At 39.7% G+C, this 21,975-nt stretch overlaps 3 protein-coding genes across 7 annotated transcripts in view; all 3 read right to left on the bottom strand.

Moving 5' to 3' along the window:
- LOC106964518 (protein S100-A1) overlaps positions 1-781 on the bottom strand; it is a 17,991-nt gene extending 17,210 nt beyond the window's left edge. Inside the window, exon 1 of the mRNA XM_015060078.1 lies at positions 637-781. The gene's annotated coding sequence lies outside the window, so the exon portion shown is untranslated. The remainder of the gene's footprint in view (positions 1-636) is intronic.
- A 1,417-nt stretch (positions 782-2,198) lies between these two features.
- On the bottom strand, positions 2,199-5,941 carry LOC106964514 (protein S100-A11-like). Its single transcript, XM_015060075.1, has 3 exons — positions 4,922-5,941; positions 4,619-4,791; positions 2,199-2,642 (listed from the first exon to the last, which is right to left on the bottom strand). The coding sequence occupies exons 2-3, from the start codon at positions 4,745-4,747 to the stop codon at positions 2,508-2,510; spliced, it is 264 nt and encodes an 87-aa protein (XP_014915561.1). The 5' UTR covers positions 4,748-4,791; positions 4,922-5,941; the 3' UTR covers positions 2,199-2,507.
- A 3,211-nt stretch (positions 5,942-9,152) lies between these two features.
- On the bottom strand, positions 9,153-20,555 carry pbxip1b (pre-B-cell leukemia homeobox interacting protein 1b). Of its 5 annotated transcripts, none has more exons than XM_015060071.1 (11): positions 20,409-20,555; positions 16,409-16,486; positions 15,988-16,063; positions 14,811-14,884; positions 14,290-14,593; positions 13,588-13,794; positions 13,449-13,472; positions 12,848-12,900; positions 12,474-12,584; positions 12,080-12,314; positions 9,153-11,948 (listed from the first exon to the last, which is right to left on the bottom strand). In XM_015060071.1, the coding sequence occupies exons 2-11, from the start codon at positions 16,457-16,459 to the stop codon at positions 10,501-10,503; spliced, it is 2,583 nt and encodes an 860-aa protein (XP_014915557.1). In that variant the 5' UTR covers positions 16,460-16,486; positions 20,409-20,555; the 3' UTR covers positions 9,153-10,500. The 5 variants fall into 5 exon arrangements, with proteins under 5 accessions (XP_014915557.1, XP_014915559.1, XP_014915560.1 ...); XM_015060073.1 differs by having other exon boundaries at positions 9,153-11,951; positions 12,224-12,314; XM_015060074.1 differs by having other exon boundaries at positions 12,224-12,314.
- Between the last annotated feature and the right edge of the window lie 1,420 nt (positions 20,556-21,975).

The raw sequence follows: 21,975 nt of genomic DNA, 5'->3' as shown, positions 1-21,975 counted from the left end.
GGGGGGGATTATCAATCCCAGTGACTGATCCGCTCCACCCAGTTCAGGTTTGTTTCATTAAGGTGTGACCGCCCCACCTCGTCCCTGTCAGCAGTCAGGTCACTGGCCTCCTCCGCGTCATTAACTACACCAGACCCGGGCTATACGAGTTTCAGTACCGGGATCTTATCAAAAACTAAATAATTCAGGCTGATAAGAGACTACACAGATCTAGACTGAAGACCATATGCGCGTTTTAGGAACTGGAAAAAAAGCACGGTTCTGATAAAGCTGCCGCGCTTAGCGGTTGACGGTGCACGGTGTCTCTCGTTTAAATTTAGCCTCAAACTAATCTTGACAATTTGTCAAGCGATTGGAGGAAGAAGTGACACACACAGGCAGCAAATAAATAAATAAAAAAGGGTGAGTGGAGAGTCCGGTTTCTGTGGAAGTGTAAAAGGGATTGGAGTTGAATTACTAACGAGGGGAAAACAAACCCTGGCGGTCACCACAACAGACACTCCCAAGGAAGATGGTCTTGAGTTTTTAAGAAAGAGAGAGAGAGGAAAAAAAAAAAAGCAGCCTGGAATCTTAAAGCTGCTTTAATTAGAAAAAGCTTTGCGCGGCATGAAAGCTCCAAAAGAAAGCAGGACTCACCTAAAGTGCAGGAAACAAGAGGAGAACAGAAACTCTCAGCAGCTGCTCTCTTTCCTTCTTCCAGATCCTCCTCACCAGATTAAACAACAGCGCATATCTTTTCCGTGATTTAACCTCCACTCCAGCCAACTTTTTTTTTTTTTTTTTTTTCGTTGTCACAGGGCGTGTGCCTGAGAGAGGAGGAATGTGGAAAGAGGCGAAGCTTGAACTCTTGTTTCAAGCAACACTTTCGTAAAAAGAAAAAAAAAAGAAGAAAAAAACTAGTATAACTCACGGAATATTCTCTGCCTCATAAGTCCAAAGAAACTTATGTAATTTTTTATCATTGCATATCTATTTACATGTAAAAACCAAGTGCGCGCGCATGTTTGAGTTGTTCCAGATGTTCGGGCCACACCCTGAAACTCGGAATAAACCGGCCTACATAAACAAGCGGTTTTTTTTTGTTTTTGTCCCCCCCCCCATTACTTATTTAATTGAATTGTTTTTTCTAGTTTTCAAACATGAAGTCCGTGTCTCATCCCGTCACCACCACACCTCTCAGTCCCGGATAGGCAGAGAGGGAGGTGATGTTTTCCAGGAATCAGCCTAGCCAAGAGCGCTCACACAGAGCTTTTTCAGACAATGCTTTCCCACCCAGTAGCTTTAATGACTGGCTTGTGAGCACATGTAGCTGGGAGTGAGTGAGTGTGTTGGGCAATGGCAAAGGCTGGTTCTGGTACAACTGAAACTGTCTCAGTAGCCGGCCCTTGCCCCTCCTTCTGTCAACTACGCAGACAGAGAGGGAAGACTTGACCGTTTCATGTTTCTCACTTGGGCCTCAATCTGTAGGCTGTTAAGTGTTTTCACAAATGAAACACAGACAGGTTCAAATTCAAGTAAGTTGTATCTGAAAGTGTCAATGACCCAGTTGAGTTGTAATATGTCTGCATGTAAGAGTTTGGACCATATTTGGTCAATGCAGTCCAGACTTCTACATAGAAAACTGTAAAGTGTCCCTTTTACATTGAACTAAATCATATAACTCAAATAAGATCTCAAAATCATTTCAATCTCTGTGTACTGGCTAAGAAGTAGCCTGTGTGTTTTTGCAACAAATCCCAGCCAAACATTTTGATTTAAATTTAACACAAGATGTTGCTTCATTCAAACATATTTTCACTTGTCAAATCTCCTGCAGAGAGAAGAAAGACTGATATGTTCACATGGGATGTTTGATATATATATATATATATATATATATATATATATATATATATATATATATATATATATATATATATATAAAAAACTTTGCAATAGTTAAGAAGTGCAAATTGTGGCCATCAATGTTTTTGTACTGAAGCAAGAATTTGCAGTTTGTAGTTATCTAGCTTTGAAATGAAAAGCCAAACATACTCGCAAGGTGAGTTTAGCTTTGAGTCTAAAACTTTTTATTCAGTTTTAGTTTGGTGACACAATTTGAGTGACATTTTATACCTTGACCACAAAACATTTTTTTGTTAGTTTTGTTTCCTTTAACGTGGGAGAACAAACCACACAAACACAATTATCTTAATCTTTAGAGTTTTATTAACATTTAAGCTATGTTTTTAAAAGGTTTTAGCTGGCAGCTTTACGCATTTTCAACACCAAGATATCAATAAGAATTTACCCCTAAAATGCTTTGCAAAATGTTAAAAACCAATTTTACTGAGTAAATTTAAACGGTTTCTTTTGTTAGTGCAGTCAGTAAACTCACTGGCCTCTTAAGCGGAGGAAACTGGCTGAGGTGATTTCCATTTTGGAGGATTTCCCTTTTCTTCCATGGCACACAGAAAGTTCAGTAGCACACATTAAACTTAACAAAAAAAAAAGTATTTAAGGACACACTATTGGCTGAACCCCCCACGCTTGCTCGCAAGAGACCCAATCAGCTGCCAGAACTCCAGGAAGCTTAGCTCTCCATCATTGTTCTTGTCCAATGAGCTCATGAGCTGGTCAATGGCAGCAGGGTCGTCAGCATTCTGCAGGAAAAACAGGAAAACACGTGTGTGAGACACTACAAAACACAACCTTGACAGGCAACAGATGACCTTGTAAAGAAAAAGAAATCTCACAAGTGGACAAAGTGTCAGAGGTAAGGCAATGCCAGTGGCACAGGCAATCAGGATGAGAAAAGCCTTAAAACATGCTGCATCAGCAGAGTTGGTTTGGCCCAGGATTCCCTGGCTCTGTCACCACCGTGTGGCTGCTGCGGATGATCTCAGCCTTGCACGCAGAGGAAACTCATGGAATTTTCCACACTTGGAAAAGGCAGCCCTGTATCCTCTGTTAGGCCTCATGAAGAGCTACTTTCTGTCAGTGGGCATTCTTGTTAGGAATGCAAAGCGAAGGGAACAGAAAGTCTTACAGCGCGTGTGCCTGCAGGAGAGCGGCGCCAGTTCCTTCTGTTTGAAATTCCTTGTTTTTTATACATAAGCATATTTGTTTCCTTTCATTGAAACCGTGCAACACCGCATGGAATGTCATGGCTGGGATTCACGTAATTGATGACGACCGCAGCAGTCAGATGACGCCCATTAAGGCTTGACTTCCCCACCATGAAATAAGTGTTATGCACGCAATCTTCCTCTCATGTGTTTTCATTTTATTAGACTGCAAAGTGGATGTTCAACATACATGGACATGGACATGTGTTTCGAAGAATGAAGCCAAGATATAATTTCTCAAATGTGACGGTAACCGTAGTGTTCAAAACACACCGACAAGATGCAGCCGCAGGGGAAGAAGAAGTCTTATGATCGACTTTATCCAGAGCCCACTGCTGCCAGAAACCAGAAAACTCAAAACATGAGAACAAACATTGTGTCAATGCCTTATTTGACATCTGAATATCTTGTCAGCTCACAAACAAAAATGCAAAGAATTAACTAGTTGAAAGAGAAAACACATTTTTCATCAATATGTTTTTTTTTGTACTAAGGATGAATAAAAAGAGAAGAAAAATCTCTAAAAGTATCAAGAAGCAATGACGCCTGGAAAAGCTGTCCTCCATAAGTTTTTAAGGTCCTTCGTGAATTCTTCTGCTTGTTTCAAAACATTTTTGTTTACCCGAACCAACTTTACCTTTTTGAAAAGTAATCGCTCCCTTCTTCAAATCCATTTTGTTCTGTCAAACACAGAATTATCCGATTATCCAATCTGCAGAGTCAACAAATCACTTGTTTGCTGTTGTACAAAATGAATTAGGCACAAAGATCTCAAAAACAAATCACACTGAGATCCATTTCCAACAAATGGAGGAAATATGGAACAAGAGTGAACCTTCTGGCAAAAGTTACCACAACTCATTTCAAACATCATTAAATAACCCAAACAGCATCTAAAGCACTGAGACATCGTTTTCTTTATTTAAGGTCAGTGTTCATCAACATTAATAAGAAAGAGACTCAACAATTCCTGGAAAAGCCCCAAGGTAAAAGCCACCAATATCCGCTCCTGGCTTATCAAAGGCCTCTCTCACAATTGCTGAAAACTATCTTGAGGATCCTCAACACTTTTGAGAAAATATTCTGTGGTCTGACGAGACAAAAGGGAAACTTTGTGGAGGCTGCGTTTTCCTCGATGTCTGGCCTGAAACTACGTGTTGCAAATCAGAGAACAATACATTCTGCTCTCCAGTAAAAAGAAGAAAAAAAAATCCTGAAGCAGAATATCCAGACCTCAGTTTGCGAACAACTTAACCTCTGAACGGCTCAGAAAACACAAGATGTATGTTTTGGAAAGGTCTAGTCCAACTCTGAGCTTACTGAGAGGCAGGGGCAGCATCTTAAACATGTGCCATCTGACTCGACCTTTTAGCTATTCTTGATCCATTACAAAATCTCAGCCTTTTAGGGAAACATTTGAAGTTAAGCAGATCACATCAGACTTTACAAAGCAGCTGCACGAAACCGTGACATCTCAGCAGAACCTCGGTTTGTTACTGCTCCTCTCCTACCTTCACGAAGCCGGAGAGCTCTGACTTGACCAGTTTTTGAAACTCGTCCCTGCTCAGCGTGTCGGAGGAACCATCTCTACCAGCGTACGCCTTGAACTGGGACACCAGCACACCGATGGCAGTCTCCATTACGGGCTGAATGTCAGACGGATGGATCTGTTTTTAGGGGAATCCTTTAAATACAAAGAGAAATGCTCTCAGGGATAATAGTAAAACATTTTGAAAACTAGCAAATTATACAAATGTACATTGAGTCCAACAAAAAAAACAATGTTTGCCTCCATAAAACGGGTAAAATCTCACCTCCTCAAAGAGAGTGTTTGGTGTGTTGTACCATAGCTTCTCAGTCTTTTTAAAGCCAAGCTGTCCTGGTAAAGAAGTTAAATCATTGCCTTTCGACTTTTTCCATTGACATTTCACAATTCCTGTATTGCACAACTAAAATGTGTAACCAGTCTCTGGTTTTGGTAATTATTAATTACATGTAGTGACATGAACCATTGGAAATCTGACCTTATGCAGACATTTCACATTGAGACTTTTTGTAGAAGGCCTTCAGGATGACATTAGTCTGCTTTTTTATTTCCCACCGATGATGTTTTAGAGCTTGTTAAACCATTTCCTAATGCGAGGCTTATGATGCAGAAGTTTTTGTCATCCATCATGAAATCACATTTTCCTAAATTCCTATTTTGTCCTTGTGCTCAGTACATGATGGCATAAGAATGGGCGACTTCTGAGTAGAGTATGAACCAATCCGATAAATTCAGCCCAATCAGATTTATCAAACCTGATCAACTTGTTTAAGATTTGATTGTGAGTTTTTATTCATTACTTTTTTTTTTTTCTCTACTAAATCTCCTTTAGAGTTCCTGCAACTTTCTTTTTTTCTTTTCTTCCTTTTACACACCCAAGGTGTAGATAAAACCTACTTATCCTACAAGATTTCCTTTTGCACCGTTGACAGTTCGGTTCTCGGTCCAAACGAGGACATTCAAAGGCCAGCTAAGGAGAGGCTCGAGAGAGATCCGAGAGCTACAAGATATTTCTCTTCATCAGCATCGGAGTGTGTGCAGCCCTGCACCTGCTGACGTCCAAATTTGGCTTCTGCAGAGAGGCGGCGCTACAGCTTCACATCGGATCTTGGTAACGAGTCCCTTCGTCAGTTTTATTGTGACAGAGCGAAGGTGCCTTGAAGTTCATGCCTCTTCTTTTCTCTCTATCCTCATTTTGATTGTGAATTTAAATGTTATAGTCCTTTAAATTTCTGATGTTGTCACACAATTTGTCCATCTGAAGTCAAGTAAATTTACAGGCACAAAAATCAGAGTTTGAAAAGTGCGTAGGTGTAGTGACTAATCCTTTTAATGGCTCTATTAATGACTTTACCATCCTGAAGTCCCTGTTGCTATGATTATTCTGATCACAACTTATAATTCTGATTCTTTCAGCCCATGTTCAGCACTGAAAAAGCTGCTTGGATAGGAGGGAGGACATATTTAAGCAACAGGAGAACTCTAGTTTCCTTCTTAAACATTTAGGGTTTTTTTTTTTTTTTTTTGGATGACTGGAAATCTACACCAATATTTATTCTATAAACAGGCCGTAAATAAGCATTGAAACAACAAAAGTTAAATGAGCGAAAAATGTGTGCAAGCACATCGGGTAGTTTTAAAGAGAATTCACACAGTTAAAGCAAAACACGTTTCTTTTTTATGTCCACAAAGCTGTGAGCAGAATGCAGCAGAGAGAAAACCAGAAGCAGTTTATCACCGATGACCATGTAGTCTGGGCTCCAGAAACTGTTGAGAACGAGGCACTTGGGTTTCACCTTGGAAAAGAGGATGTGCACAACTGGCATATTAGGGAAGCAAGTTTGTCCTAACAAGCACATTGGCTTTGCCATCCACATATCCCCAAACATCGCTTTCACATCTCTATGGAACGGCTGTTACGCAGACATGCACATCTATATCACTTTTTACCTAAAATAGCAGCGTACGGCCCTCGTTACGTTCCCTTAGCTGCTGTAGAGGAAGAGGAAAGAGGAAACTAAATGGTTCATCAAGATATTTCCACTGGGCAAACATGAGAGATGCTTTGTTATTAATATTTTCCAGCTGGGGCTGAATTTAGAGTTATTTAAAAAATAAATAAATAATTGCAGTACTTTGCAAAGGTATTCATATCCCTTAAACTTTTCCCGTATTTTTCATCTAAAAGCTAAAATGTACTTACTGTAAACGTTGGTAAGAGAACATTAGTGAATATGCAGCATCATGAAGACCGAGGGACGCAGCAGGAAGAAAGTTTTGGAGAAGGTTGAAGCAGGGTAAGGATATAAAATATCTCAAACTTTAAACATCCCAAAGAGCTGCTGCGTTCAACCCATCACACAACTGCAAACCTACCGACTCGCCATTTCAATCTCCAGCAAGCCATGTCAGGGCCACAATAACCACATGAAAGAAGCTGACTAACATTAATATATATCAACCTGAACACACCTTGAACGGCGTCAGCAGTGAACAAGGAAGCTGGCCAGTTGAACGACTGAATACACACAATCCTGGAAGACTTTCTGGAGGCTGCAAAAGACTTGAGTCAGAATCTGAGCTGTTTTGCAAAAAAATAATGATAAAAATCTGTCTCCATGTGCAAAGAGAAATATACTATTTGTACTGCAATGTGGCTCTATACTGACTCAAAGGCAGATTACAAATGTACACAAATCTGATCAGATTTGTAGATGGGGAAAAATCAGGTATCTTCTTCCTTTTACTATGCAATTACACACTATTTTGTGCTGCTCCTGAACATAAAATAGCACAACTGGTATCTGGTTGGAATCTGATAAAATAGAAAAAGTAACTAAAAAACTACAAGGGGTGTGCATTATTTGCTTTTGCAAATAAACTGTAGATTTCTACACCAGGACAGAGATGCAACGACTTCCTGGACCGATGGATTTTCCATCAGGGAGACAAAAGGCTGCTCATTCATACACAATGAGAAATTAATAATTGACTTGACACATGTGTTGTTAATACGTGAGTGGAAACCAAAGTAACTGGAGCAGAACACAAGAAGTTCACCGCTGACATTTGAACCACAGGCCAAAAAGCTGCAAGGCAACACAGTCAACCATCACAGTCAACTATCCCAGTACTGGATCCATTTCATCAGAAATATTTAATCTCTTTTTGTTTCATAATGAAAGCTAGATATTTACTACAGGCAACAGTTTCCTCATCTCAAACAAGTGCAATGATCAACAAGCTGAACAGGTCCTGACTTAACATGCTGTCATGTCTGGTTTCTTTCATCTACTCAGTTTCTTATTCCACCAGAGTATTTTCCCCACACATCGTAATATCCATTGGTTAAAATCTAGTAGGAACAAAACGAACATCCTGGACAGAAAGGTTAATCAAACATCCACAACATATGGACCAGGTATGACTGAAACTTGTAAAACATGTTCTACTGTAATCTTAAATGTGGCAGGCAAGTTATCATTTTTCCACACACTCTACAAATCTGGAATCGATGGAAGAGCAGCAGGAAGCCATTTGAAGCTCAGCTTCCAGTTTACGGCAAACTATTTTAGGTGATGGCTAAGATCTGGACGAAGGTGTGCAAAGAAGGCGAGACAAATAGATGACACTCTAGCCTATGTGGTGGAAATGTAACTGGTAAATGCAGAAAAATCTTAAGAGGGGGAAACATCAGACTGGTCAGCAGGAACTCTCAATGTTTCCTCCATCTGACCTGAAAATCATTTGAGCATTTTTTAACTCATGTGTCTGTGGAGAAACACAGAGGTCATCCCTTCTCCAAACCGCTATCCTCTGGTCCATTCAGATTGCCAGGCCAACTCTACTTATGAAGCGCTTTAAAACTGTGGCAGCTGAAACAAAGTGCTGCAAACTGTAAAAACACAAAATACAATCAGTTCAAACAAGGTCAAACTACATCTCACTAACTAAAAAGCAGGTGGTCAAGTAGTCTCTCTAGTGTTCAGGTGTAGATTATTCCACAATTGAGCAGCAGCAGTAGAAAAATCCCTGGCTCCTCTGAGTTTAAGATTAAGATCTCACCTTGGCCAAAGTTAATGTGAGGAGAACAAGAATGCAGTTTTCTGTGTATAGCAAGAAAGTTGAGTCAGGAGTTTTTGAAGGGTCAAAAAGATAAGGAAAGGTTTATTCACTAAAACGTCACAATTGATCAATTTAAATGAATATTTTGGGGAAGTTCAAACCTTATGATTATGGATCACACAGGGAGCGGATTTGCATATCACTCTTATAGAGGAACATTAAATGGCAACTTTTATGAAAGCAAGGTTGATTTTAACAGATCTCACAAGGCAGAAAATTAATCATCAGGATTTTTAGACTTCCCCCCACAATTATCAAAACTAATCAGCACAGTCTTCACTTTTTGGGACCTAAAATTTCAAACGCATTTTTTGGATAGTTGCATTTATTGTTCCGTTGAGAAATTATTTTAACTGACGAGTTAAAACCCAAAGTTCACAAAAAAAAAAAATGTTTATTTTCTTTGAGGTTACAGAAGCAACAAGAAACATCCGAACTCAAATTCACCACGACAAAAGAACCACAATGAGAAAGTGTGCAAACATACAGATATTAACACAAATTTTAAAGTAACACAACCTATTTAAATTAAAGACATAAAAACAAGCAAACTTACTGAACATGCCCGTACCTTAAGTGCCCAACATTTGTTTTTCACACAATGCCTGTTGTAAGAACACAATTAAATACTTTTCTAGGCAAAACATGTTGGATGCAACATTTACAAACGATACAAATCAATGCCAAATTCTCAAATATAAATTATTATCCAACTTTCTTTAGTAACCCATGTTGAAACCAGCTTTAATAGCAATGGTTTAGCAACCCACAAAACAGTGATGAATAAATATGACAACCTGTATCTCCAATAAGTGGAGCTTTAGTAAACATTAACAGTGCACAGTGCTGTATGAGCAGGAAGTGTTTAAATAATAATAAAATATTAAATTCTAGAAACTAAGTTCAAAACATCCAAACTGCTCCAGCAGGTTTAAGTTTCAACATTACTAAACAAGATATTTGAACACCAGTGGATGTTTACATAATCTGAAGTATCTCGATACAAAAACCTGGACCCAACTTTTGATTTTAAAGACGTTATGAATGAAGAGAGCAATGTTCGAAAGTAAACCTTAAGTTCAGTGTGCAGATTACAAAAAGCCACGTAGAGGACACAGCAAAGATGTGGAGCCCTGCTAAGATGAAACCAAAACATAACTTTTTGACGTACATGCAAAATCCTGTAATAAGAGAAAGACCGAAAACACAATTGGTAGTGGCAGTATCATGGTGTTGGACTGCCTGATTCAGCAGGGAAAGAAAACTCTGAACTGATGGGGAAAGAGATGCAATGCAATTCTGGAAGAAAACCCATTTAGAGGCAGCAGATGGAGGTTCACCTTCCAGCAGAATGACCCTCGAGACCTACAGCAGGACCTACAAGAAATGATTTAGATCAAAGCATCTTAAAAACTACACGTTTAAATCCAATTGAGGATCTTGTTTGGGAATTGGAAATTAATGTTAACAGATGCTCTCCATCCAAACAGGTGTGTCTTGAGCTATTTGCAAAGCAGAATAGGCAAAAATATCAGTCTGTAGATGTTAAAATCGTTAAAACTTGTAAGTTTGGCCAGCCTGTGCGATACAGTGAATATATGAGCAAGAGTAAAATTTTAAAGATGGTAGTGGCACAAAGAACGGTTGGTCGACTGCCTGATAAACACACTGAAGTAATTGTGGTCCTAAATAAAGTGAGTCCTCCAGCCTATCAAATCATAATCAGCCACGTTCTTGTCTGTTCTCCTTCCTCCATTCACCTTTAATCCTCTTCTCCTTCTCCCTGCCTCCTGGAAGTGAAAACATTTTCAGGACTTCCTTTTCAAACCCTTCCATTTCATCCTCCAGGTCACTATCTTCTGCATCACCATCCTCCACCATGTCTTCCAAAATATCCGCCAGATCATCCACAAAGTCCTGGAAGCTCCTCTGGTTGTGCACAAACACCCCGTCCTTGAAGAACTCCAAGGCGATCTTTCTGAGCTCCGATGTTTTGGATCCATCTACTCCGGACTCCTCTATCTTGGTCAGATAGGTTTGCAGTACAGATTCGAACTCTGACGATGGGACAGGGAGGAGCCCCTCCGCCTGGGCGCAGGTTTCCAGCGTGTCGCAATGCTGCGGCGGTTTGGGGTCGTGTTGGAGGCGTTGTCTCTGTTGGAGCCAGTATTCTGGTTGTCCTATGGAGGGTTTGGGGTGGGTGTGATGGGGCTTTCGCTCACCATACAAGTGCTCCTCCTTGTGGCCATGGTTACCTGGAAATTCATGTTCATCGTTTTTCTTTTTCAGGGAGTGTGACTGGTCTTTTTCCCAGTCTGCATTATGCTTTTTCTCTTTCAGTTTCATCTCTTCTATCTTAAACTGTTCCGAAGTCTTGTCCTTCCTCTTGAATTTCTTCTCTTCTTTCCCGCTTTTGCTCTTCCTCTCATATTCTTTCCATTGTTTCCTCTCATCTGTCGCTGTCCTTTCTTTACCCTGACTTTTGCTGTTGTCCCACTGCTTCCTCTCACCCTTTCCTTTCCCTTCCTTACCAATCTTATCCTTCCACTCAGGGTCTTTCTTATCTCCTTTCTCCTTCCAATCTTTTCTCTCCTGCTTTTCTTTGCCTCCATGTTTCCCTTTCTTCCACTCCATCTCTCCCTTCAGCTTCTCATCGCGATGTTTTCCTCCTCGCCACTCCCCTTTCTCCTTACGTTCATGTACTTTCTCAAAGTTTCCCTTTTTCCGGTCTCCGTCTTCCTTCAACTTTTTCCTACCTTCCTTGTCCTCCATGGGTCTACCGTCATCTCCTCTTCCTCCCTTCCCTTTCTTTAACTCTTTCTGCTTCCAAGGACTTGCCTCATCACTTTGCCTCTTTTGCTTACCTGGCTTATCTTTGTCTTTCTCAAGCTTCCCATGCTCATGTTTTCCCTTCTTCCACTCCATTTTATCTCCCTTTTTAAGCTCTTTTCCATCTCCTTCCTTCCTAACAGACTTATCTTTCTCCTTCTGCTGTTTTTTGTCATTTATTTCATATTTAACCTTATTTGGCTCTTTCTTCTGCTTCTGATCTCCCCAAGTTTTCCATGGCTGTTTTCCAGGTGGTCCAACTGAATCCTGCCTGCCATCTTCTGTTTGGTCACTAGGTGGTGATGTAGAGTGTTTGATGGTGGCTTGATCAGCATCACTGGCTGCTGGAAGAGACACAAAAGTCAATAAAGCAACACAAAGTCTTCAAGAAAAGTAAAAGAAAGACTAAACTTGCTCTGCTTTCCCTTCCTGTTTCTAGTAACTAATCCCCTTCACCTCCTAACTCTTGTACCTGGGGAGAGTTTTAAGTTTGTCACAGTGGATCTCAGGGTTTCTAGCTCTTTCTGTAGGGCCGGGACAGACTCCAGCTCTTTCTTCATCCTGTCGTTCTCTTTCTGAAGGACAGGGAGAGATGCAATCTCTGTCTTCAACCTACTGTTTTCCTTCTCCACCTCCTCCCAGAGCAGCCGCTGCTCCTCTCCCTCTGCTGCCTGCTCCTTGGCTACTTTTAGCTCCTCTTTCTGTGCCTGGTTGGAAGGGAAAAAAAAAAAAGTAAAGGTAAAGAAGCTCCCATGAGCATGTTATGCACTCGCTGACACATTTACGCAAAAGACACATTTGTTTTACACATATATAAATAAAACGAACTAAGGAGAAATGAAGCACTGGACAGAATGGAGTCACACCTGAAGCTGAGCTTGTAATGTAGAAATCTGCTGATTCCCTTCAGCTAACTTATTCAGGAGCTCGGAGCTGTTGTGATCTAAACCTGGAGCTACTTCGGGACTAAGCCACTCCTGTCAAATCGCAAACAGAGAAAAACAGTCTTGTCATCTCGAAAATATTTCGAAGGAAGCAGAAGTTTGAGGTGAACTGCTGCTATTCAAGGCTGCCCATGTTGGTCTTCCAACAAGCACAGCCCAGAAAACGCTAGCGTTTTTAAAAGTCATTATTTATGACCTAGATGATGTTACAGAATGCATGTAGTATGTTGTTGATATTGGATAAAAGCGATTAAAAGTGATGCCAATAAAACAGAGAAGGAGAGCATCAGTCTGACCTGTTCCCCTGGTGCTTCTGTATCCTTCAGTTCCCTTGTTGTATAGTCACCCTCTGCAAATCATTATGGAAAGTGTCGAGTCAATGTGGATGACTATTGTTAAATAAGCATCACAGGTTTAGCAAAAAAGCCAACTTGCACAAGTAATAACCCCTCAACCCCGAAGTTACCAATCCAACATCAAGTTTTCTAAAATGGGGAAAAGAGGGCAGTCTGCAAATTTCTGGATAAAAATGTGCAAATCTTGTTTTCCTGTAGGCTAAGTCTTCACATATGCATGTTATTGATTTATTTATTTTTTACCTAAAATTGTATAAATTTTTTAAAGTCCTTTTGCCAATAAGCATGATATGAAGGGCCCGGGATCCTTTACAATTCAGTGTGGTTAATTTATGCATCATTTTAATATCAATGTTCAGATAAAACAAACACCCCTCTTCCAAAACAAAAGGAAAAGCAAAACGGACTTTTAAAGTGAATTTTAAGAAGCATCCCATGCAAAGTCCTTTAATTCTGCGTGCATGTTTACAAACATGTCGTGGCTAAAAAAAGCTGAATTACTTTACTTAGATGCACACACAATAGGACTAAAACAACCTACCCTCATCGAAGTCCATGAAGACACCTGCAGGCATAATACACCTCAGTCTCAGAGCCTCCTTTAGTCTCGTTAGTCATTGTTTCTGACATCAGACACAAGTCTAAAACACCATAGCAACAGGTTCACAGGTGATGCTCACCAGAGAAAAAGACGGTGCCGAGCCCCAACAGAATGAGAGCAGCCAGGATGCATTTGTTAAGAGAGAACACGCCGTCATTCTCTCGCTGTGGCACCTGAAATTCTTCTTCCACTTCTTCTTCCTCCTCTTCTTTTCTTCCGATCTGCTCCAGGAGAGACTTTCTTCTCCTCTCCACTGACTCTCCCTCCTCTGTCCTTTCACCAATTCCTAAACAGACAACAGAAAGGAATCTTTAAGGAGGCTACATTTAGACAGCTGTTAAATTAAGTTTCTGTGCTTTACTGCAAACTACAAAATCTTCAGACGTTTAAACTCAACTTTGATATAAATGAGATACAAACTGCCACTTTATTACTAGGTATGCCTTGTCGAAAGGGTTGCTCACGCTTTTACCATTGGAGCTGCCTTCATTCTTTGTGACATGGACTTCTTGCAATTCTTGCTCACTGTTGATCTAGATCATAGATCTAGGATCTATGATGCTGTGGGCCTGTTTTTCTTTCAAAGACTTCAGGAACCTTGTTAGAGTTCCTGGAATTATGTATTCTTTGAAAAACAAAAATTTGAATAAGAAAACTAATGACAGGTAGTCATAGGTACATTTGATTTGTCCAAAAGGTTGGAGCATTCCAGTAGAAATTTAATATAAACAGGCAGTTGCAAATAGCTGCGGTGGATAACTTCCACCACAGCAACACTTACCTGACTGCTGTCCCTCTTGATGTGGCTCCTCTTTATTTTGCAGATGAAGCGTTTCTTCTAGTCGAAGTCCCTCTTCTGCCGGTGAAAACTCTGCACCTCCAAGAGTCTCTGTGCTGAGCAGCGAGACTGGGGGGCCGTCCAGGGAAGGCGTCAGGAGGGTGTAGGAGTCAGAGGACGAATCCGGGTCAGGGGAAGACCTCGTCGGTGCCTCAGTTTTGCTTTCAACGTCACCGTGGTCCAAGGTGCCAGAGGCATCCACAGATGGAGGATTTGAGTTGGAATCTGCATTTTGATCTTCAGAAACCTAGAGGAAAGAATTATTGTTTTTAAAAAGTTCAAAACTCTTGAGTCAGTGTGTAGTGAACAAAATAAAAATAAGTGACCCTCTAAACGGGAATATTACGAAATAGCAAGAATCAGAAGATGATTACTGGCTCGTTAGAAATGCATAGAAATGAAGCTAGAGGACATTGCACACAGTACTGTAAGATAATACGGTGTTATGAGTTATGGTGTCTTACTCGGTAACTCTCCTCTGGGAGTCTTTCTTCTGCAGACTCTGCGCTATTTGGAGGCTGATTTTTCTCTCCTGGTCCTGGTTAATCAAGAAAACAGAGGAGAGGAAGCATTTAAAGCAGCAGTTCAACATTTCCCAACAGTCAGTTCTTGAAAGGGAACCATTCAGACTGTTGTAAAGCTTTGGCACCTCAAGCACCTTTGACCAAAGTGATTGTGGATATGGCTTTAGTTTTATTAACAAGAGGAAACTGATGTTCAAGTACAATAAAGTTTGACTGTTCTTTGTCATCGTTAAAGAGTGGGAAATGTGTTTATGTAAAAAGACTGAGGCAATAAAATAAAACAGAGCCCTCAACTAAAAGATTGCAGGACAATGTTGCGTTTACACAATGCTTTGCTGCAACAGCTCATCATCACAGAATCCATTATAAATTATACTTATCATCAGAGCTGCCTGAGGAAAATGTTAAGAACACATGTAAAAATATTAACGCTGAATGCAGCATGACAATGACCCAACACATACCAATGAATTCACCACAAATCTCCTGAAAATGAAAAAGTAAGAAAGTCTTGGCCAGATCCTGATGTCACAAGACGCTGCAAGGTCACTAACAGGCTGCGCATTTGCAAGAAAAACTTTAAGCATCTCATGGCCGAAAGCGAGGAGCAGGACACCCTGTCCTCTAAGATTGGTAGATGGCTACTAGAAGCGTCTTAGTGAAGTGATTTTAGACAAAGGAAGAAACAAAGGATTTTATGGGGAGGGAGAGTTGGGGTTAAATGATTAAACATTTTGGGTTGTTCAAACCTTTTCTTTAGTCACGTTTCTAATTCTCTAATGAGAAAAACACAGGGTTTATTTTTAAAAAGTTTATATGCATCTCCATCACTTCATCTTCTAGAGAGTAATGACAGAAAAACTATTCCAGGTTAATCAGATTCTCTAATAACTGAAGCGAGCTCAAGCAGTCTGATTGTGAAAAATTTGACTGGACTTATTAGGGTCTACTTTTCAGATTTTATTCTAAGCTATGGGAGGAAGGAGAGGGGTCAGTTCATTTGTTGATCACAAAACCTGACATTTCACCAATATACTGTACACCTCAAAAATCTATTAATGTTTTTGTGGGACATGGAAAAAAAAGGTGACATAAATAAGGCATACTGTAAACAGACCTGTGGCAGATGTGTGGCTTTCTTCATGCTGCTTTGTTCCCTCTGCAAGGGGCCGCAGGGTTTCAGCAACTGTCTCCTATGACGACGGAGACAGAGTCATTACCACTTGATTAAAGACCTATCAAAAATTGCTATGTTAAAAGGTGAATTTAATATTCAGAAACCATTTTTATCGATAGTAAATAACCTTTTATTTACATAATTAATAACACAGAATGTCCCTCTTTTTTCTTTTCTTTTTTTTTTTTACAACTTTCACTTTAAAAATGTTTTATAAACATTATGACACAAACCTAATTCATATTCAGGTGACCTGAAAGAGAAACAAACTGGGACAAAGCTCTCTTTTTTTTTTTTTTTTTTCCGGAGACATGTTTAATAAGGTCACGCACGACTGCTTAACATTTCAAAGTGATCATACCTCAGATGTGAGGATGGTCCAACTGTTGTTGGCAGCACCGGCCCCAGACATGGCCCCCCCAGAGGCTTCGCCCGTCTCCTGCAACACAACACCGGCATTGAAAACAAATGTCGTGATTAGTAATAGTTCCACGAAATGAAGCGAGTGAAGAGTGAGGAAAGCCTGTGCTCTTCTGTTTCTGAACGTGTCAGGAGTTCAGCCTTTCTCCCTCCACTTGTAGGTACAAGAAGAAGCTGGCTCGCTCTAGTTACTGACAAAAACATGGTGAGACATGAACACTGAACAGATGTCCTGCACATTCAAATTTGATACCTTTCGAGGTGTTTATTACTCGTAGAACGCTCCGTCTAAAAACCTACAAATTCAAGCCGGTTGATGGATAGACAGACAAAATGATGACAAAAATATGTAGTAATAAATATTCAGACGTTTCAATGATATGAAAAGACACTACATTTCTTTTTCTATCCTTATTTAGATCTGTAAAACAGTGAAATGGTTTTATTTCCAAGCCAGCACAGGAACATTGATATATATATATATATATATATATATATATATAAATAATGTCAAAAGTTTTATTAGCTCTCCTCTACAGAAAAAAAATCCTTTTAAAACAGCCTGATGGTAACCTTGAGATCGCATTCCTCTGGTCAAGAGTTATATGGCAGCTGTGACATTAATAATAACCGGGTGCTTTTATTTATTTTTTCCCCCTTTTCACTTTTACAGGAGTGATGAAGAAAAATAACCTGGAAATAAGAGTTTGGCCAGTCTCGGCACAAATGTGTGTCCTTGGAAAACACAAAAGTTTTTACTGCAAAACAATAAGAAATAAAAAAAAGTAAGTAGTTCTGAGAATGAGCCCGCTTGAAGGCTGAGCAAATACATCTCCACAAAGAGAGCTTTTCAATAGTTTTTTTTTTTTACTTCTTAGATGCTAATAATATAAAAGTCCATTTCTTCTGATTCTTTAGGCAAATATGAATCGCATTCATTAAAATAAGAGGCCATTTTTCTCTACAGTAAGTCATTATGCAAATCTCTGGAGTCAGCGTGGGTGGTTTTGTGCCACTGGATCAGTACACCTGCTGTGAAAATGATTATAGCTTCTCATTTGACCTTTTCCCTCACTCTGTACTCCACTTTGAACATGAAAAGCAATTCTGTTCTCTCCACAACAGAACATTTGATGAAGCGATTTTCAGCCCAAAAGGTGAGAGACGTTCAGGAGGGTTTTTTTGTTAAGATAAACTCAACTGTTAACCACACAAAAACCTGACTCGACAGTTGCTAAGGGAAATATTTAATGCACGACTCTCATTTGATAAACTTTTTTGATAACGATGAAATGATTAGATTTTCTCTGGGCATGAGTGACTCAGAGTTTCCACCTTCAAACTGCCTTTAAAAAAGGGCAGTGTTCCTGTTTGTTGAAGTGTTTCCTAAACACCACCTTTCCAGACATATAACCTGGTATTTGGTAAAGCTGGGATCTGATTTCTGTTTAGACACAATATTCTGTTAACATGTGGATCTCGAAAAATGATCAAATTAGTGATTCAACTGAAAAAGTGACAATCGTATGTACACATTATACATAGCGCGATATCTTTTTCAGCATTTATTCTAGTAAATTTAATGAAGAAAATAAGTTATATTTCCATGTGTTCTCAGAAAATAGAACATACGGTCAATTTAGGAAAATAAAAGGCCAAAAAAATTTTTTCCCCAGCCCACAGAATTATGAGGAAGACTGCTGACCTGTCATCCTAACACTGTTTACCATCCATCTGTGAAACAGGCAACCTAGCTGTAGCATCTTTAAACACCCAAACATCCTTTTCTGTAGAATAAAATGGATTGTAACAAGCATCCAAAGTGTTAATGGAAAATTGATTGGAAGGAATAGAAGGACAGTGCAAAAGAAACTTAAGCTAGCTCTAGATATGAGATCAGAGAATCTCTGAGGCATCGTCAAGAAGAGGAAGAGGAGAGAAACCAGAAACCACAATGGAGATGACCTGAAGCAAAGCATCAAAGCAACCTGGGCTTCCTGAGCACCTCAGCTGAACCACAATGCCTCCATGCCATGCTGCACTGATGCAGAACTGAAATGAATAAGTGAACTTTTCAGTGGTATCCTAATGCACAAACCCATCTGTAAGAGTGAATGGATTAACAATAAAATGTTAAGATAGGAAAACAGTGTGTGTGTGCAAGCAATCAAACCAATTAAAATATGATTTATTAAAAACAAAAGGGCAGAAAGCCTGTCCGAAGAGGCGTCACTTCAGATTCTTCGTTTATTTCTCATAGTCTACAGAAGATCTCACTTTGTGTATTAATATTATTCATAAACAAACTGCCGAGCTACAAAATGAACATAACTGACAAGTAGGACAATCCCTGTGCGGCCTGCAGCTTTAAGACATTTACATCTGTTTACACAAGCAAAGGATTTGGATGCCAGCCTTTGCTATTCAGCCTCACCCATTCTACTAACATAGAAACTACTGTAAAGTGTTACAAACATTTAGCGAAACTGGGCCTGTGTGTGTGTGTGTGCAGGAAGTCTTATTGCTTTAGGAGAATTCAGTTCTTCATTAGTAGTTTGTGAGCACAGGAGGCCTTGTGGGCACCCTGGCTTTTGACTAGCTAGCACAGAAATGTTTTGGCACAGACTCTGGTAACTAAGGCCTGCAGTGCTCTGAAGATGGAGGCTAAAGACGCCTTTCGTTTCAAAGTGATTGGTTTCTTCAATAGACGTCTTCCAAGCACCGCAGTTTAAATGTCCGCCTTTTTGAGAACATGGAGGGAATAGGGTTTCAACAGATAGCGCTCAGATTACATTCTAAAAGAATATTGTTACTTTACACACTCATTTCTTTAACCCATGTCATCCGACTGTGATCTATAAATGCAGAGACACCTCACTTATGCCCACAATGACACACTTCACTCCCCAAATTCAATTTTCTCCCAGCGCAATTTAGGTCTCCTAATCCAGTTCCTCCCGAGAGAAGTCTGCCGGATCTAGCCTGGGGCCCCACAAGGAGCATTGTGGAGCATATAGTGGAATGGTTTAAATAGATGGCAGCTAAATTTAGCTGCTATGAGATTGACTAGAGACAGAAAAGAAGGGGGGAGCATGCAGAAGATTGCCGCAGGGAATGCAAGAGAGGCAGCAGGCTAGTCTAAGAACAGTTTTAAAAGGATTACATGCACCATAAAACTTGATGCTTTTCGGAGAAAATGCTTCTTTATTCCAGAGTTTCAAGAGTTAAAACTCAAATGCATTCCCTATGCACAGAAGGAGCCTTCCTTTTGCTTTTCAATAAACTCCCAGCTCCGTCTGACGTCCCTTTACCTCTTTAAAGAAACACAACTCAGTGTTTTCCCTTGCGTGCATTATACGCAACGTGCACAGATGACAATATTTTCCACTTGAATAAAAAACATACAAACACGCCAACTGTCGCAGCACTGAATCTTATCTGAAACTCTCCTGGGAAAATAAATGACCAAAAAAGGTCAAGAGATTAAACGACACAACAGGCTGTATCTTTAAGGATAAGAGTGAAGCAAAAACTAAAAGAACTTGTGGCTCCCATGCAAAGCAGCCACGATATGCACTCATAATACGCAAATATAATAGTCTGAATGTGCGGATGAGACAGGAAATGTCAACTGAGGATGGCTCAAGTTGAATAAAAGCTTTTAAAAAAAACCGAGGATATTTTTTGGAATGTGACAAAGACTTGTATAATTTTAACATATTGGATGCATACCAAAAGTAGCCATATTGTTCCTCTAATGCTGCAACAACAAAACATTACAAACAAGTTTTCCTTTTGAAGCGAGCGACCAGGAAAACGTGAAACGACGTAGGCGGTGCCGTGTGGAGAAGAATAATGTACAACTGCTCTTTAGAGGTTAACATAAACAAACAACAGAAAATGAGTAAGAAACATTCAAATTCCGGTTGTTCTTATCTTACCGTGTTGGGGAACTTTACTCCAGACCCCGGAGAATGTGAGAGATACAGCAGGCTGTTCAGTCTCTTTCCAACCAATTTGGGAACTTTGAAGGTGAAGTCTGAACTCGATGAGTTACACGCCAGTTGACCAATCACACTCTGAGGTCGCTCTAGTCCCGCCCCTTTGTCGTACCGCTGAACCAATGAAAGCCCAGTTTCAGATTTCCTCGAAAAACACGCTCATGGGTTGTTTGACAAGTTGGTGTGGACGCTGTGAAACTTATTTTAAATTGTGTCATGTTACACGCAAACCTAAGGATATGCGATTAAGATATATTTGGTGTGCAAAGATAAACGAGCACATAATTGTGAGATGAAATGAAAATTACACGTTTTTAAAAAATGTTTTTAAAAAGTGTGCCAGCATTTAGCAGATAAAGCTTTTAGGGATAAAACTGTTGGGTTAGGTTACGGAACAATATCCTAAGCTTTGGGCATAATAAGGAGCACTGTTCAATTTATTGATCATCTAAATATGGAAAGAGTAGGGCACAACCCAACACCTACCAAGACTCTCCACCTTACCACACAGGCCTGTCAAAAAGAGAAATTTACAAAGCAATGAAGAGGACCCTTGGTATCTCTGGAGGAGGTGCAGAGATTCATAGCTAAGATAGGACAATCTGTTGATATGAAGAAAGCCATTGGCAGAAGGCAGCCATGACAATTTCAGATTGCAGTTACCACAAGCCATGTGGAAAAAGTCTTGGTCTTGTCTGTTTAGGAAGGCAGCTACATCAACTTGAACACACCATCTTGACTCTGAAACAAGGTGGCAGCAGCATCATGCTGTGGCCTTTTCTTCAGCAGGGACAGGGAAGCTGATCAGAGTAGCAAAACTCTTGAGCATTGGGTTAGGGTTACCCTCCGCAATGCAGCAACTCAAAACATACAAACAAATCTACAATAGAACAGTTTAAATCGAATCATTTTTATGGGTAAGACTGACTTATCCAAAACTCAGTAGTTGATTAAATCTGAAACTTACAAACTGATATTCACAGACATTGTCCCTCCAATCTGAGCTTTACTGCAAAGTAAATGGGTAAAGCGTCAGACTTCAGTATGCAAAGCAAAACTATAAAATGCTAGAGATGCTCTACAAGAAGTTCATAACTTTTTTAAAATATGTTTTACCCAAAAAAAGCACTTTGTCTTCTGTTGAATCTATTAATATTATTTTATGTGTTACTTTTGATTATATTTTTAGGTAGCCAGTATGAAGAAATTAGGTTGCTTAATATTACTTTTACTTCTGAGTTGCATTGATCACCTGCCTCTTATTGAGCATTAGTTTCTCACAATATTCCCATTTTGAGTGGTAAATATTTCAAGTCAATATTTAATCTGGACAAATCCAGATAAATCTTAATTTATCTCTTACTTGTACAGGGTTGTACTGATTTTTTTTTAATGAAATATTAGACTTCTCACCACAACAATGCTTTTGACAGACAAACCTGGACTTAGTTGTTCCACATAAAGTGCCAGGCATTCATCCAGCATATTTTAACTATCAAATAATAAA

The sequence above is a fragment of the Poecilia latipinna genome, unplaced genomic scaffold, assembly GCF_001443285.1.
Source record: "Poecilia latipinna isolate Pla-1442-1.1 unplaced genomic scaffold, P_latipinna-1.0 Scaffold1684, whole genome shotgun sequence".
Classification (NCBI taxonomy): Eukaryota; Metazoa; Chordata; class Actinopteri; order Cyprinodontiformes; family Poeciliidae; genus Poecilia; species Poecilia latipinna.
The sequence above is the reverse complement of the archived record's forward strand: the minus strand, read 5'-3'. Positions and strand labels throughout refer to the sequence as shown.

Excerpts from the sequence above, each read along its gene's own strand:
- pbxip1b (XM_015060070.1), bottom strand. The coding sequence starts at position 16,459 with ATGTCTGGGGCCGGTGCTGCCAACAACAGTTGGACCATCCTCACATCT. Across the intron at positions 12,901-13,448 it reads CTTCATGGACTTCGATGAGG|AGGGTGACTATACAACAAGG; the intron begins GTAGGTTGTTTT and ends AATGATTTGCAG. Across the intron at positions 12,315-12,473 it reads CATTACAAGCTCAGCTTCAG|GCACAGAAAGAGGAGCTAAA; the intron begins GTGTGACTCCAT and ends CCTTCCAACCAG.
- LOC106964514 (XM_015060075.1), bottom strand. The coding sequence starts at position 4,747 with ATGGAGACTGCCATCGGTGTGCTGGTGTCCCAGTTCAAGGCGTACGCT. Across the intron at positions 2,643-4,618 it reads AGCTCTCCGGCTTCGTGAAG|AATGCTGACGACCCTGCTGC; the intron begins GTAGGAGAGGAG and ends TTTTTCCTGCAG.